The sequence below is a fragment of the Lagenorhynchus albirostris genome, chromosome 18, assembly GCF_949774975.1.
Source record: "Lagenorhynchus albirostris chromosome 18, mLagAlb1.1, whole genome shotgun sequence".
Taxonomy (NCBI): Eukaryota; Metazoa; Chordata; class Mammalia; order Artiodactyla; family Delphinidae; genus Lagenorhynchus; species Lagenorhynchus albirostris.
In genome coordinates this window covers 20,726,357-20,744,633 of record NC_083112.1, presented here as the reverse complement: position 1 = coordinate 20,744,633, position 18,277 = coordinate 20,726,357, and the positions used below count along the sequence as shown (strand labels likewise).

At 36.3% G+C, this 18,277-nt stretch overlaps 1 protein-coding gene across 6 annotated transcripts in view; it reads right to left on the bottom strand.

Moving 5' to 3' along the window:
* ZC3H13 (zinc finger CCCH-type containing 13) overlaps nucleotides 1-18,277 on the bottom strand; it is a 91,468-nt gene that overhangs the window by 27,615 nt on the left and 45,576 nt on the right. For 5 of the 6 annotated variants that reach the window (XM_060129045.1, XM_060129046.1, XM_060129047.1 and 2 more), the window contains 3 exons: nucleotides 9,172-9,482; nucleotides 6,026-6,490; nucleotides 1,738-1,929 (listed from right to left, as the gene is read on the bottom strand). In XM_060129045.1, the coding sequence (XP_059985028.1) occupies nucleotides 1,738-1,929; nucleotides 6,026-6,490; nucleotides 9,172-9,482 (968 nt within the window). Of the gene's footprint in view, nucleotides 1-1,737; nucleotides 1,930-6,025; nucleotides 6,491-9,171; nucleotides 9,483-16,756; nucleotides 16,779-18,277 lie in introns of all 6 variants that reach the window. The other variant, XM_060129050.1, reaches the window with a different exon arrangement.

Here is an 18,277-nt window from a genome sequence, read left to right as displayed (position 1 = left end):
TAGCTTCTTCCCTTGCATTTATGCCTCTGCATAAATGTCATCGCAAATTTTTCATAAGCACACTATCTGAATAAAGTAGGTCCCTCTCATCCTTTATTTCTATCTGGATCCCTTGTATGTTTCCTTGACAGCACCCAACAATCACTTTTCTTTTTTCAGGGGGGATATCGTCCCCTTTATAAAGTTCTATAAGCACAAGTGTTGTATTCCAAAAACCTAGCAAAGTGCATGGGTACTCAATAAACATTTGTAGAATATATCATTATCAAAAATATATTTCTCTTTCAATCATACAACTGATATTTATTGAAGTAGTTACAGTAAAATAAAATAAAAAGGGAGTAAGACTTATAGTCAGAAGACCTGAGTTCGACTTTTAGCTTTAGAACTTATTTCTCTAACACTGGAAAAATTACTACCCTTCTCTTAGCCCAAATCTCCTAAAATATGAAACATAGATTCTCTTATCATACATAAACTCACGGATACTGAAAGATAAAGGATTTAAAATATACATTCTCTGACTTAATATTATAAAGAATATTTGATTTAATTCAGCCCACTGTGAAGCATCAATACTCAATTCCCTACTCCATCAAGTCTTGTACTATATTAACCTCAGCATTACAGCAAACCTTACTTTAGTAAGCAGGCAAGGTTAGTAAGACCTTCATAAGGTCATAAATGTTTAAAGGCCCTAATCTGTACAGAATAAAAGCTTGTTAAAGAAAGTACTTATAACCCTTCTTAAATGCCTTCTAGTATCTTGCTTCAAAACTGATTTAAGGGACTTCCCTGGTGGCACAGTGGTTAAGAATTCGCATGCCAATGCAGGAGACATGGGTTCAATCCCTGGTCTGGGAAGATCCCACATGCCACGGAACAACTAAGCCCGTGCGCCACAATTACTGAGCCTGCGCTCTGGAGCCCGCGAGCCACAACAACTGAGCCCACGTGCCACAACTACTGAAGCCCATGCGCCTAGAGCCCATGCTCCGCAACAAGAGAAGCCACCGCAATAAGAAGCCACCGCACTGCAATGAAGAGTAGTCCCCGCTCGCCACAACTAGAGAAAGCCTGCACGTAGCAACGAAGACCCAACGTAGCCAAAAATAAATAAATTTATTTTAAAAAAAACTGATTTAAGAGATCATCTAGTAGTAACAGAACACTTTTAGCTTAAAATATACAAGAATTTAAATTTAAACCAAGTATTACATATTCTCAGGAAGGAACATGAATAAAACATTTCTCTAAACAACCCCCAGCACTATCTTTATCAGTTTTTTCTTGTTTCTCCCTGGCAGTCCTTACAAGACTGTGTATCACAGCTAGTGAGTGAGTGGCCAGGATACTCAGATGAGAAACTTTACCTCCTGAATCAGAAATACCTGAAACGTCACCCAAGCATCTATATTCTTTAAAACGTTGTGAGCGGTTTGGTTAAGGTAAGAGACATACAGCAAGGCACCTTAACTCTTGCAGTATGCAAGTACCTACTAATTCAGCACCTGCTCTGTTACCAAGTAGGTACTGGTAGCTAGCTATTTACATAATCTCTCCTAAACTAAGTAAAAATGGAAGATTATATGAATAAGTATAATAATTTAAAATGTGTCAACAAGCAAAAGTCTTAAAAGATATTTTATGTTAAAAAGTAAACTGATAATGGTTGGAAAAAAAACAATTCTCCCAATCAATGTCGGTCACTATTTAATAATATTTCATTTAACAAACCTCTCTCTCTGTTGTCACGACGGTCTCTCTCTCCATGTCTTCTCTCAAAGGAAGAATCTCTTGCTTGATCTCTGTTGTCTCTTTCAGGATATCTGTCTCTTTCAGGATAGCTACTTCGAGTTTCCCAGCTGTCATGATAGTTGCTAGTACTACTGTGACTATCAATTTGAGAACCTCTTGTGCCTCGACTTCCTAAACAAAGGATATTCACACAAATATTTAACAAGTACACTTTATTCAACAAGTTGTCAGTCACAATCTTTCCTCCCCAAAACATATAAAGATATGTGGGGTTTTTCTGGTTTTGGTGGGTTTTTTTATATTTCAAAGTGTGGTATTCATTGTCAAAAAGGATATTAAATGTTGGATCAGAATACCCAAGGTGTCTAATGACTGACTTGGGTAAGCTAAGTACCAGTTTTCCCTACCTATGAAAAAGGACATATAATGGAATCATAAAGCAAAGAGACTCATTTCAATTAAGCCAAATAACAATGAAACAAAAACTAAAATCTATTAATTCATATCTAAATTACAGAAATATCATAAAAATAATTCAGGATATGGATATATTGCACTGACTACAGTTTATAGTGAAAACATTCCAATACAGAACCAAGGTACTTTGTTGACAGTAGGTGGTACCTGAAATTTTTCATTAAAAAATTGGGAAATGAATGTTCACAGTAGTTATAGCCCCAAACTGCAAAGTACCCAAATGTCTTTCAGTGGGTGAAGGCTAAACAAACTGTGGTACATCCGGATCATGGAATATTACAACAAGGAGCAAACTGTTGATACACACAACAACTTGGATGAACCTCAAGGAAACTGTGCTGAGTGAAAAAGCCAATCTCAACAGCACACAGACAGCAGGATTCCATTTATGTAACATTTGTGAAATAACAATTATAAAATGATGGACATGTTAGTGGTTGCCAGCGGTCAAGGATAGGGGAGGGGATTTGAGTGTGGCTATAAAGAGGTAACACAGGGAGTCTTGTGATGATACAGCTGAGTATCTTGATTGTGGCGATGGTAATACAAGGATACACACACACTGTGGAAAATAGTATGGAGGTTCCTCAAAAAATTACAGAACTACTATATGATCCAGCAATTCCACTTCTGGGTATAGAGACAGAGGAACTGAAATCAGGATCTGAAAGAGATATCTTTACTCCCATGTTCACTGCAGCATTATTTACAATAGCCGAGACATGGAAGCAACCTAAATGCCCAATGACAGATGAATGGGAAAAAAATGTGGTTAAAAAAAAGCGGTAGGGCTTCCCTGATGGCGCAGTGGTTGAGAGTCCACCTGCCAATGCAGGGGACATGGGTTCGAGCCCTGGTCTCGGAAGATCCCACATGCTGCAGAGCAACTAAGCCCATGCGCCATAACTACTGAACCTGCGCTCTAAAGCCCGCGAGCCATACTACTGAAGCCCGCGCGCCTAGAGACCGTGCTCCACAACAAGGGAAGCCACCACAAGGAGAAGCCTGCGCACCGCAACAGAGTAGCCCCTGCTCGCTGCAACTAGAGAAAAGCCCACATGCAGCAACAAAGACGCAACGCAGCCAAAAATAAATTTATATATATAAAAAAAGATAACTAATTATTTATACATAAATTGTTCCAAAGAAGAGAAAAAAAGAAGCAACACTTCCAACACATTTTATATGGCTACTATAACTCTGATCACCAAACCAAACAAAGACAATATAAAAAACAAGAGCTATGCAGTGGTATGGTGGAACTGGTTAACACTGGCTCCGAAGAGCCAACTGTGTGCACCTCTTCCCATGTCCACACTGAGTGACGTTAGTAGCTCAAAATCTGCTATGGCAGGAGTAATTTATACCATGGAAATTGGCATCAGCTACAAGCCAGGGCGTTTTGCCTGATGAGTAAGTTGTTAAATGTTTACCATCATACCACTGATTATATGCCAATCTCAATTAAAAACAAAGATACTTAATTCAAAATTAAATTTTAACACACCTATTTTAGAACTTTTTTAAAAAATGAAATGTGTATTTATCTTAGAAATGCAAGAATAGTTCTAAATTTTAAAAAATACATTAACATAAGTAACAAGGTAAAAGAGACTGACTATATGATCTCAAGATACAGAAAAACAGTCATGATAGAAGCTGTCAGCTAAGTTTGGAAATTAGGAGACATCCTTAACACAATAAAATGCATCTGCTAAAAATTTACAAACACCATGCTTAATGGTGAAATGCCAGCAATAATCCTTTAAAATCTGAAACAAAGCAAAGAAGCCCATTATATCACTTGTAGTAACAGTTCATTGAAACAGCAGCTCAGCAGGTTACTTGACAGCAAATAAATAATAGAAAGGAAGAGCCAAATCTGTCTGTTCCCATACATAAATGTTTAAGAGAATCTAATTAGATCTACTAAGAAAATACAGCAACATCACAATGTAAGATTAGTATAAAAATATTAATTACCATTTCCGTACACCAGCAATAAGCATCAAAAAAAATGTTTTAAAATATATTATTTGGTGTACCTGTACACAGTTATTCACTTAAAACAGTATTCAAAAACAAAAAAAAGATTAGAACACCTAATACATAGGATTTATTAACTTTATGGTATATCCTACAACATACACTATGCACTCTTTCAAAAGGAGGTGGCTATTTACCAAGTTGACTGATATAGAACCATCTGCAAGATTTTTTTTTTAATAAGTCTATTTATTTATTTATTTTTGGCTGTGTTGGGTCTCTGTTGCTGCACACAGGCTTTCTCTAGTTGCGGCGAGTGGGGGCTACACTTCGTTGTGGTGCGTGGGCTTCTCACTGCAGTGGCTTCTCTTGTTGCAGAGCACGGGCTCTAGGTGTGCGGGCTTCAGTAGTTGTGGCACACGGGCTCAGCAGCTGTGGCTCGCGGGTTCCAGAATGCAGGCTCAGTAGTTGTGGCGCACAGGCTTAGTTGCTCCATGGCATGTGGGATCTTCCTGGACCAGGGCTCACACCTGTGTCCTCTGCATTGGCAGGCTGATTCTTAACCACTGTGCCACCAGGGAAGTCCCCAAGATATTTTTTAAGTGAAAACAGCAGGGTATAGAGTATATAGTTGTGTGTTTTTTTAAAATAAAAAAAATTTTTTTAATTATACTTGGAAAACCAGAGGAGAAAATGAATAGACATATACATCTGCTTGTGTAGAATATTTTTCAGATGGATACATACAAAATTGGCGAAAGAAGAAACCAGGTCAGGGATAGAAGGGAGGCTTTCACTATACATCCTTTTGCAGCTTTGAAATTCTGAACCATGTGAATGCATTATTAAAAAGAGAATTTTTTTAAGTACCATTTACAATGGCAACAAAAATAGAGGGTACACAGGAACAAAACATGTACAAGACCTTAACAGAAAAAGTTACAAATCAATAAATTTAATGTACGTGAAATAAAAATCCAACAGTTTTTCATGAAATTAAAAAAAAAAAGACAACTCATTTTTTAAATGTATATGAAAAAGCAAAGGGCCAAGAAAAGCCAAGACAACTATGGAGGAGAAGGTGAGGGGCCTTCATCTTAATGTGAAACTGTAATACTGACCAGGATAAACCAACAGGCCTATGGAAAGAATAAGAGTGGTCAGAATTCTGCAGCAGTGTTTTGGGGAAGGGGAGCGAAGTGGGCGGAGGAAGAGAGAGGTCAAAGCTAACTCAGTTAAGGCAGTTCGGAGACAGTCAAAAACATATAGGTAGGTAGTTATTGATGACAATGATGATGGCAAACGCTTTTTAGAGGAAGATGAGAAAAATGGCTCAAGATGCAGATATGTGATGTTCTGAGGTGGCTTTGAAGCAAACACAAGTACTGATGAATACACAAGTCAGTCATTTCTGACACCACCAATTTTGAAAGCCCACCATTTAATCCCATTTTAATGATCATTTTATCTATATACCTGTTTATTAGAAATTATTTCTTTTTGATGCTACTTTTTTGCCTGATAGCAATTTTCTTAGTGTTCCACATTAAACAAGATGGTAGGCATGACTGGACATAATTCAAACAGGAGGTCTAAGTCAGGCCCCATCTATCTTCTGCTACTGTAGCTAATAATTCCTATTCGGAACTTATAGGGAAAATCACAAACTCAATTAATTGAAAATTACTTTGACAAAGTGATAATGAACGTCAGAAATAATATCTTTAGAAAACAAATCTTAGGAGGTTAATAATTTCTCTATGAACATACAACATACAGTTCACTGACAAGTCAAAAACCTTACCCTTTTCAGGTAACTCTGGACCTCTTCCCCTACTTCTGCCCATCCGATCATTCCTAATTTCACTTCGAGACTCATTTCTGGACTCATTTCTTATTTCAGTGCGAGAACTTTCTTCTCTCAAATGGTTTCTGCCATAACTTCGGGATTCTTCCTGATATGCATCCTCCTTTCGATGAGCATCTCGACTTTCACGGTCCCTGTAGTCGTGGGCATCACGAGTAGACCGAGAATCTCTGGGATCACGGCTCTCTTTGTTATCTCTGCTGTAATCTCGCATCTCCCTGGAGTCCCGAATGTCTCTGGAGTCTCTTAGTTCCCTTCGGTCTCTAGTATCTCTGGCATCTCTCCGATCCCGACCATCTCGAGGTTCTCTGTCATCTCTGTGGTCTCTGGAAGAGCTCTGATCCTGTTCATACTCTCGTTCTTCTCTTGTGTCCTTTTCTCTATCCCTTTTTCCTCTAGTCTCTGTAACGCAATTTTGGAAATACACTGTAATTCCTTTCACAAAATTTGAGGAAACCAGACGATATATTTAATACAGAGCTTTAAAATTTTTAATACAATGGTATAATTTCTACTCTTAACAAAAAATAAAAGGAGAAAACATGGGCAAATGAGAAAAATAAAACTATCTGTAAACTAAAATTCCAAAGGTAATTTTATTAACATCTGGATTATTTGTCTTGATTGGATAAACTTTGAACACGATCTTCTCACATCAACGTACCCATACTTATAAATCTTAAACAATTGAAACAAGTTAAGTTGATCTATCAATGATGGCCTACTTTTTAGAAATCACTTTTAGATCCAGAGGCACAAGTGATTTTAATCATCTCTACCAAGTATTAGGCCAGACTAGAGCACACATGACTACCTCCAATGTACTTAAGCACTTGAGAGTAGCCTACTATTAGTATGCTGGCTGGTAAACACATACTGTTATTCTCTCTCTCTCTCTCTCTCTCTGTCCCCCCACACCCCCCTCTCTTATTTATTTTTTTTTGAGCTATTTAATGAAATCACACTCCTGTCTCTAAAGATTTTTCTACTTAAGGCATTTTCTAACATTTCATAGAAAAATTTAAAAAATAATTTCAGTTTTAAAAAAGCTGGAATGAACCTCAATAGTTACTTAACCCAACCTTGTTATTGTATAAATGAAGGAACAGAGGCCCAGAGCTTAAATGGTTTAGTCAGCCCCGTACATCATAGGAATTTGCAAAGATTAGAAACTGTTCTTTAGAGATGCCTAGAAAAGTATAAATTGATTACAGCATAAATCTGATATGAACTGAAAGAATTAACAAGAGACCCTCAAAGAACAAACCCTGTAATTTTTATCAGATTCCTTCATAAATTGTTCTTACACTCTGCAACAACCCCAAATCTGAGGCTATTTAAGCAACTGTAGCAGCTCTTGGTCGAGGACATTATAAATTTACCTATGGCTAGGTCCACAGACTTTCTCCGCCCAGTATCCACAAGACCCCCTAGGTTCTCATCAATAACTTATCTCCCCTGCAAAATAACTTTGCCCATATGCCTACATCCATAAATGCCATATAAGGATAGAAGCACTAGGCAAGAATCTGACAACATCCCCCTCTCTTTTTGTGCACATCCATCCCTTCCAGTCCTCCTCCAATACCAAATGTGCCTAGAAATTTGTTCACTTAGTATTAGATTCTCTTTTTATGATACCCACAGCTGTCTTTACGAATACATCTAGTTACTGTATTTTGTTCTTTATCTACCTCCCCATCCTTTCACTGAAATTATTCTTATTTCAAAAAATGACCTCTAAATAGAGAGGAATAAACGCCTACTACATCTCTTGTATGGAAGGTTAAAGAAACATTCTCCTCACAAAGAACCTAAAAATGTATGGTTTATTATTAAAAGGATTCCTCCTGTAACACAAACCCCTCTTACTACAAAAAAGCATTCCTATGAGACTCAACTGCATAGTAAATTTCCCCTTCATTAGTGTGTTTAATAAATTATGTTTTGAAATAATAGTTTTCATTCAGTAAGTAGTCATGAAATATATACTATATTCCCAGTCAACTCTAGTTGTTCATAGATAGGTATAAGAGAATTTTCCCATCTTACCAATGTTCCATAAACACTGCTGTGCTGATCTGGTTCCAAAATCATGTACACAAGGAATAATTCTTTAAAATAGGTGCTCTCTCCAATCCCTACCTATGCATCCATCATTTCTTGAATAAAATAACTTGCACTGTTGATTGGAAGAGAAAAAACTAACTTCGACATGTTTCATAGGCGACTGCTATACAATACTCAAATTGTGACTTTTTGTCAGTCTTGTGTGGGGTGCAGAAGCATGCTGTACGATGCTTTAAAAATGCACATTAAACAGAAATGTTGTTGCAAGTCAGCAAGTATTGTATTTCCTGAGTACTCATTATGTTAAAAAACTAACTCAGGAAATGTCAGGAAAAAGACTTGTTAAGTTAAATAAATAAGGACAAGAAGCTTAGATAAGAAATACAGAGAGAGATGAGAGCTATTAGATTGTACTGCCAAGTTTTGATGATAATAACACCTCAGCGTGAACCGGGAATAGCAAATTCAAGTTAACATAATTCTCAGGGATCTAGAAAGGAAAACTGCTTTGCTTGACTTCTTTGTTGAGTTAGACCTGGAATATTGATCACTTGGTTCACACTGACTTTCTGAACATTCCCCCAGCCCTCACCTCTTAGTCAAAATATTTCTGATATGTTCAAACTCTGCTTCCTGGTTTGCTGCTTTTCTTTCCTTCACCTCTGTTGTTTTTGAAGAATTAGCTAAGCAGTTAGACTGACACTCTAAGAATCATACCATCACAAATTTCTAGAACTTGAAAGTATTCAAGTAAAACATCATAACTAAAGAAAGGACCAACTTAGCATACATATAAATGCCCACTTACATCTATTTAGTAGCTTACATTTCCGTGTCCTTAAGCACCTCCTATTGCCCTCAAGAGCTATCACCCATGTGTTACAGAGACATAATATAACACAGTTCTCTCCTGTCTCTTATTTTAACAATAAATCTGAAAGTCCATTATTTTTAATAAAGAAAATATCCACTTAAAGAACTCTAAAAAAAAAAAACCACAATGGAGTATTTACCTTCCCTCCTTTCATGACGCCGATCATGAGACTGTGAAGTGCGTTCATGATCATGCCTCCCTTTTTCTCTCATTGGAGACCGATGTCTTGGGGGACTCTGCTTTCTCTGAGGAGAAGACAGAGAGTGTGAAGGATAGGGAGAAGCAGAGCGGCGTAAAGGTGGAGTTACTGTCCTCTGATAAGATGGTGAAGGAGTTCTTTTTCGGCGAGGAGAAGGAGAATGTCTTTGAATAGATGATCCTGATTGTGAGGAAGATGAGTGATGTCTAGAAGATATAGGAGAATGATGCTGTCCTGCTGGGGAAGTGGACCTATAAAGAAAGCAACAACAATAAAAAAAATATGTTCAAGAGCTTTCATTTCTAGCCAAAGGAAAATCTTCTTTAAAAACAAAGAAACAAACAAAAAAACCTGAATGTAAAAGTTAAAGCTAAAAGTGTAATAATTCCAAGATAAATTTTAATTCATGATGTAAAATCATTAACAAGTTGATTTTTAAAGATCTGACTGATTTTGAAGTCAGCTTGAGACAACAGTTCTAGATGAGACATGCACTGCCCTTCTCCTGAACTTTGGCTCCAAGGCACACTCCCTTTTCCAGGTAACATCCTCCCTGAGCACAGATGGTTCTTACTCTCACGTAAAGTCTGGAACTCACTCTTACCAGAGATAATCTCTGACAGTGTAAATAGGTATTGGAGGAGGGAACCCACAAAGAGCTAAAGAGAAAACATACTAAGATCTAGGAAAGTGGGTGTAAGAACGTCTATAATTCAGGGCTGTGGGAGACGGGAAAAGCTATCACCAGCTACGCCAAACAAAAGTTTGCACTGCCTGGGCTGACACTTAGGATAGGGAAAGAAAGCTAGAGTTAAGGAAAGGACATACTGTCTATACTGTCTTTATCTTAAATAACCTGCCTTCACTCTTGGGCAGCACAAACTGAAATTTAGTTCATAAGCTTTGGTTTAACTGAGGCTTCCTCTGCTCCCTTCAAATCATCTTCTTTGCTGCCAGAGAAATAACTTATAAACTCATGAAGCACATCTGAATCACTCCTATAATCTGTTATGTCTTGGGCTGCGTCTACAATGAATATGCAAAAGGTGTGTGTGACGGAGAGCTAGAATACACACATTTGGGCAATAACTAAAAAGAAACAGGACTAATGTTTAAAAAACAACACTTCAGACATCACATGCTCAGATAAGTATCATATTTCTCAAAGTAATCATTTTGAGGACAGATGTTTGTTCAAAAAAATTATGAGTTCCTGTCAAAATATTTTAGAATTACCTTCACTGCCTATGATAAATATTTTTTTAACTTCCACAATGTTGGCAAAATCATTATTAATCCTAAACCAGGATTCCTCAATCTTGACACTATTGACATTTTGTATTCAGTAATTCTTTGTGGTGGCAGGCTGTCCTGTACATTGTAGGAGGTCGAGCAGCATCCCTGACCCCTATCCACTAGAAGCCAGTACCATCTCCCTCCCATCCCCATTCATGCCGATAAAAAACTACTCCAGGTATCTCCAAATGTCCCCAGGGAGGTAAAATCAACCCTGGTTGAGAACCGCTGCTCTAAACTATGCTGTTTATAAATGATGCCTTAGTAGAACTTTTATCAATAAAAGGTTTAAATCTATAAAATACATGTTACTGAGTCAGGAAAGTGGTCAGATATATAGGAAAGAATTTTGCAAAACAAGAAATTAAGCAAAAAAACAAAATCACCTTCTGGATAATAGTTGACTTAAAAAGTAAAAGTCAGCTAACTAGAACACCACATTATCCTAAACATTATAGTTATTTACGATTCTGCAGTACTTTCACACTTTTAATAAAAATTGTTATTCCTTTCTCACATAAAAAAAATAAGACATAAACCACCATAGCTTAATTGAGTCTAAACTGAAATTTATTTACTAACAGATATGAGTACAAATGCTCAATGGGTCTTGCCCAAATTTGGAAAACCATTTATGACCAATGGCTATCCAAATACTGAACAGAAAAATCACTGCAAGACTGAGAAATTCTAATTTGACTATCATTTGGTGCTTTCCAATTTCAATTTCATTAGGTTCTAGTCAGTTTGGAAATACCTAAACTGAAAAAATAAAGAATGTGGCTCTCCACTGAACTGACATTTTGGTTAGTTTTGAGTTTATTTCTGGAGTATACTCAAAATTATTTCAGGAATGTCTGCAATACCCTTTGGTGATTTGTTCACAAAACTTAAATAAAATAGTTCATAATACTATCTTTTAAAACACATTACAGTCTAATCACATGTCTATTCTAATTTGGTGTCTATAACATGGAAGAAAAAATTTCGGTTCAAGCTTACATAATCAAGCTATCATATTAAGGACAGAGCACCAATGTGTTGTCACATTATGGCTTCAGCATTTTAACCATATTTTTCTTCCTACTTATCCTTCAGGGAAAAAATAAGTTTGTTGAGTTAATCATCCATTATCAAATGAATGTTTGTGTCCACCCTCCACCCCAAATTTGTATGTTGAGGCCCTAACCTCCAATGGGATGCCGGAAGGAAGGGAGGAAGGGAGGGATGGAGGAAGGAAAAGAGTCATTTTGATTCACTGGACAAATGTTAAGTGAGTACCTTTTATGCTAAGCATTATTTTTGACACTGAGGATACAGAAATGAAGAAGACAGACAAAATCACTAACAATAATGATGATTATAATAATATTAACAATAGCAGGTAACATATGCTGTTACTATGTCCACAGCATTGTTTTAAGTGCTTTCGTATATTAACTCATTTCGTCTTCATGATGACAACCCTATGAGGTAACTGAGACAGAGAGAACTGAAAAACAGTCTGTCTTAGTTGTAGAGTCCAGGAGTAGCCCACCAACAACAAAGAGAGCCAATTTCAGCTAATTAATGCAACATACAAGTCTATACAACAGAGTAATGAAGTGTAAACTGTTAGGTCCAAAAAAAGTACATCGGGGGACTACATTAGGTGCTTGGTAAGGAAAGGGCCTTTACTAAGAAGATAGCTTTTGAGCCAAGAGCTGAAAATTTGAGGGAAGAGCTTTTCATGCTGAGGACTCAGCAACCATAAAGGAGGCAGGAGGGATGGTGATATATAAAAAGAACAGAAAGAAGACAAGTATAACTATGATTCATGGGAGAATGGAAAGTTCATGAGAGGGTCAGAAAGCAGGCAGGGGACAGAGGATACGGAGTCTTCTAGGTCATGATAAAAGTTCAGATTTTATTCTAAGTATAAAAGAAATCACTGGAGAGTTTTGGGCAGGGAAGTGTCATTCAGAAATTGAGCAACTTGCCTAAATAAATATGTAAGACAGAGAAAGAAAATGCTTCTGTGTGATGATTTGTTTTAGACCTAGTAGCTTGCTCTCCCTTTGCAGCAGGTGATAAATACTCCTCAGAAGGGGAATCATTTCTAACCGAATGATCTACAGAAACTAGAATACTTTTGTTGTGGGAATCTTTTGAAAGATGTCTCCTCCATAAATAAATGGTACTTGAAAAACAGATGTGATTCAAGCAAACTAGTAAGAAGTACATAATACAAGTAAATCTAAGCCAAGTACTAATAATTTTGGTTCAATTTCATTTTTGCATTTATGTAGAAATGAATTAATTTCAAAAACCTCAGTCTAAGAATGGAGAAGAATGTTAACATAAGCATTATTAGCACATCCTTCAATGATATTCAAGTCCAGAATTATGTGCCATTTAATTATAATAATTTTCCAGAATCTGGTTCAAAAGCCTTACATGAACTTGTTCAATCCCATGACTTGAGTGAGCTAAAAACTGTACCTATTGTTGTGATCAAGAGTCAGAAGAGACAAATATCCAGTATCCCTGGCACATGGGGAGATTGTTTTTAAGCTCTAAGAGAGTTGGTATTCCAAATGCAATAAAGCCCAGAAATAATATACACCAGCATAACAAATATTAAGACAGCTGGCTCCTATCTTCTACCTGGTGGAAGAAGTTAAACTTATCACTTTCTCCTGGGACAGGATGGGGTGATGAGGAGATGGAGAGGCCCAGCCCCTGCCAAGGAACAGCAAGCAATCCAGTCTTAGGAAAGAGGGAGGTAAACAACGGTTCTCAAGTCCCTAGTCCGACTTCTCAGACCCCAAATCTCCTCAGTCAGGCCAAGAAAATGGATGTCAAATAAGGGAGATTCTTGAAATCACTGCCGCTGTCCTGGAAGTTCAATCCAGTCACAGGTCATTTAACTGTCAGTAGAAAATTACCACCAGATAACACCAAACCACAGCCAGACAGAGATGGATTTTGATAGTGTGGCTGGGTATCTGTTATTTCATTAATCTCATTACATACTACACAGTCCCATATTTTTACCAGATTAAACTTTTGGCCTTTGTATGCCGTGTTATGCATTTCTGATTGGACCAATTATTAAACAGGGCTAAACTTCCCAACCACCTCCTGCTACTGAAAACCTCCCCGAAGAACCATTTTCCTCTCAAGTCTCTAATTCCATCAGGCATGACAGACAAAGGGTTAAGAGCACACTTTTTAGGAACGTAAATACCACTCTAGATTTTGGCTGCAAAACAGGAGCTTTTCTGAGTTCAACAGATTTTCCCAATATCACACCTATAAAAGGAAGTCCAAGCCTTGATCAATTGGACTAAATGTAAATGGCTTTTTTGCCCCCTGATGAAGTTATTTTGATATTTATAAAATGATTTCATTTTTAACATGTCTACCATGAATTCAGTATATTATATAATTATGTTCAGCTATATTACATATTTTTTAAGTGTCTTAATTTTATATCCCTAGCCTAAATTAGTATTCATGTAAAAATACTTTTTAGGTCTATAGACAGGGCTCAATTAAATGCAGAAAAAAGACAATGCCTCAGACAAGCAACTCCCAATCTGAATACAAAGGTTCCACATTAATATTAAAAGATTTGCATATCCTTCATGATATTTGTGCTAATGTCGACTAATTGGGAAAATATTATAAAAGATATTACAAATTCATCAATGTTTTTAAAGTCTGAATTTTAAAATTACATTATTCTCCTTTTTTCCTTTTAGATGGGATACTGGTATAGTGATTGTATTTTTTTTTTTTAAGTATGGTTGATTTACAACATTGTGTGAGTTTCTGGTGTACAGCAAAGTGATTCAGTTATATATATATATACTGATTGTGTGTGTGTATATGTATATAGATATAGATAGTGATTGTATATTTTTAAGTGTCTTTCTCTTTTAGAGATATATACTAAAATATATACAGATGAAATGAAATAAGAAGTCTGGGATTTGCTTCAAAATAACACTGGATGGGGGAGGTGGATAGGGGTACAGATGAAACTATGGATATGAGGGTCATTATACTATTCTATTTTTATGTTGTGAAATGCTCCATAATAATGTTAATGTAACATTAACATGTAATTCTTCCATCCTCTATATATAACTGAGTAACACTGGTACATACTGATTCAAGAAACTATCAATTCAGTCTACAGAAATGCTTAGTTCACACATGGATTCCTCCCTGTCCTGTCCTTCATGGCCACAGAATAAGATTCACCAGTCCAGACCATGGTATTTGAACATGAATGGTAGATAATGAATAAATTAAAGAATTAATCCAATAGGTAATAGTCTTTGTCAAACATCTGAAACATTGTGATTTTAATTATTCAGATGTGTGCAATCACTGAAAGAAAATAAGACTGTCAATTTGGTGGTAATTTGCTTATTCTAAGCTGATGTCAAAGTCAGTAAGTTTTTTTTGTTTTTTTGTTTTTGCTTTTGTTTTTGTGGTATGTGGGCCTCTCACTGTTGTGGCCTCTCCCGTTGCGGAGCACAGGCTCCGGACGCACGGGCTCAGCGGCCATGGCTCACGGGCCCAGCCACTCCGCAGCATGTGGGATCTTCCCGGACTGGTGCACGAACCCGTGTCCCCTGCATCGGCAGGTGGACTCTCAACCACTGCACCACCAGGGAAGCCCAGTCAGTAAGTTTTGAATGATCACATCTGTCTTTAAAATCTGAGGAAGACTCATGTAGGCATTTATACTCTTATCAAGACATATGCAGGTAATTATAATAAAGTGATTTAAAAAAAATACAACAACTTACTATGCTCTTAATACTATCTTATTAAACCACAAAATTCTGCATTTTGATTAGTATTTTGATCAAAACATATTACCTATCATAAAAACATATTTAACCAGCAGAATGAACTATATGCACTTGTTAGCTAATTTCTCTGGTTAACTACTATCCAAAAAGTTTTTGTGTTTCCTTAGGCCCTTGTTCTTAAACTATACTAATATACTGGTCATTCCTAATTCAGCAAAGAATATAGAATACAGATTTTCATTGATAAAGATGATATTAGAGGTCCACTGAAACACTGCTGAAATATCTAGTTTAGGATTATCTAGATACAGTAGGTTAGGAATACTGATACAAAATATTCCCTTCACAAGTGATTTTCTGACTAAATACCTAACTCAAACTTAATTTTCCTGTGAGCTCATATCTTTTAAAACAAATTACAGAATATAAATGGTTTAGTTGAGTTCCAAGTAATCAAGTATTTTTAAAAGTATTACGGGAAATTGCTACATTCTCTAAAAGCAGAGTAATAAAATAAATCTATAAGGCATGTTTTTTTGGATAAATAAGTGGTATGCAGGCTTTGATCAATGTTGCATAAATAAATCATTGCTGAGTGAAGTCTACCAGTCAAATTGTAAGACACTGATACAGAATTCCTTTAAGAACTATGGCCTGGAAACTACTCGTTTCAAAAGCAACTGCATAACAGAATTTAGTGTTATTCAAATTAACAAATATTCTGGGAAGAGAGTATATTCTTCACTAGGTTGACATGGCCAATAAAGGTTTGGGATGAGAGTACTGAAATCCTCGATGCCAGATTAGTGGCAAAGGCCTAAAGAATGATTAATAACTCTTAAGAATTTTTGGAGAATGGGGAAATCATGAATTTTTCTGGGAGGATATGGACACTCTACCCCTCAGGAAAACATACACAGGCAAATTTTAACTCACAAATCAGACCTCTAAAATCCAGGTTAGTAGCTCCTGGTGTAGAAAGTTGAAGAACTGAGACACAGAAGATAGGGAAAAGGACTTAAAGTCATAGGATCATGTGGCTTTGTAACATCATTTGTCTCACATGTATGCATATGCATTTGGGAACCACCCTTTAAGAAACGTAAGCAATCCCCTATATACAATAGGCCTAGTTAGTCTTACTTTACTTGGAAGGGAACACACATGATTACTGTATTACTTCCACCTGTAGTAACAAAGTTTCTGACAAGATTTTTGTTCACTGCTGCATCACCAATGTTTAAAGCAGTGTCCACCACACACTAGGTATTCAGTAACCTAATAAATAATAAATGTATTAGCATACTTTAACTTAAGCACAACACATCCTGATAACCAAAATACTCCCAATAAACCCATTATAACATCTAAATTAATATTAAATGGCAATTTTCTCCAAAAGGATTTTAGATACTAACCTTTGATTACATACCCCAGAATCTGAAAGCAATGACAAAGATTCTTAAATATACTGTTTGGCTTTAGAATTCTTTATTCACAGTAATGGAGATAAATTAAATTAATGAATCTGCCTTAAAAAAAAAAAACACCTGGAAATCAAATCAACTCCTCCTAAATCAAAATGCCCCCTTTCAACCTTGTCAAATATGGCTTTAGAACTCCAGTGACAATCAGGTACCCATGCAGTCCTTCAGTAATCTGCTGCTTAGTTTCCTTAGAGAGAAGAAATAAACCACGTTCAGATTTTTCTGTACACTGAGCAACAGGTGAATCTTAGGCATACCTTACTACTCCTGGTAGAGATGGCCAGGGAGAAAAAAATGGAAAATGAAGAATCAATCTCTGTAATATTCAATTCCTCATAATACAAAATGTGTTACCATTTCAGTGGTGAACTACCCAGGGATATAAGTTAAGAATCACTTCTCAAAGATTTCTGGGTCAAAATAACAAGACAAGAGCACCAAGAACCATTAGAGAAGAATAAAGACTTCTTAAAATGTAAATCAGCAAGAACATTTAACATAATTTATATCTGATTTACATGTCATTTTCAAAAACAAACCTACCAGATTGAATAAGATAAAGAGTGTATTTTAGGAAAATATGTTCAAGAATTATGGATGCTCCAGTTAACCAGTTTTTATTGCTCCAGTAAGACATAATAATGTTGCTAGGTCCTAGCAACAGCTGACGGAATCATTCTGGTTCTTCTAAGTCACCACAGGGAGGAGAGAAAAAAAAATTGATTCATCTAAATAAGTTAGACAAGATGATCTCTTACCAAGACAAAGAAAGGGCTAAGCTTATCACCAAAATCTTTTTTGGGGAAAAGACTGGGTTTTGTTGAACTTATATATCATAAAACTATTATCAGCTGCTTACTGGATGGATAATTTATCCTGAATGATCGCAACATAAAAAAAGGCCATTTAAGAAAAGTCCATAGCAAACATCATTCTCAATGGTGAAAGACTAAAAGCTTTTCCTCTAAGGGACAAGGCAAGGATGCCCACTCTCACCACTTTTATTCAACACAGTATTGGAAGTCCTAGCCAGGGCAATTAGTCAAAAAAAATTTTAAAAAGGCATCCAAGTTGGAAAGAAAAAAGTAATTATCTCTACTTGCAGATGGCATGATCTTATATGTAGAAAACCCTATACGTTCCACAAAACAAAACTGTTAGAACTAACAAATGAATTCAGCAAAGTTGCAGGATGCAAAATCAGCACACAAAATCAGTTGTGTTTCTATACAACAATGAACAATCTGAAAAGGAAATTTTAAAAAACAATTCCATCTACAATAGTATAAAAAAGAACAAAATAAAGCATAAAAATTACTTAACGTAAAAAATACTTAGGAATAAACCTAACCAAGGAGGTCAAAGACTTGTATACTGAAAACTACAAAACACTGCTGAAAGAAATTAAGATACAAATAAACAGAAAGACATTCCATGCTCAAGGACTGGAAG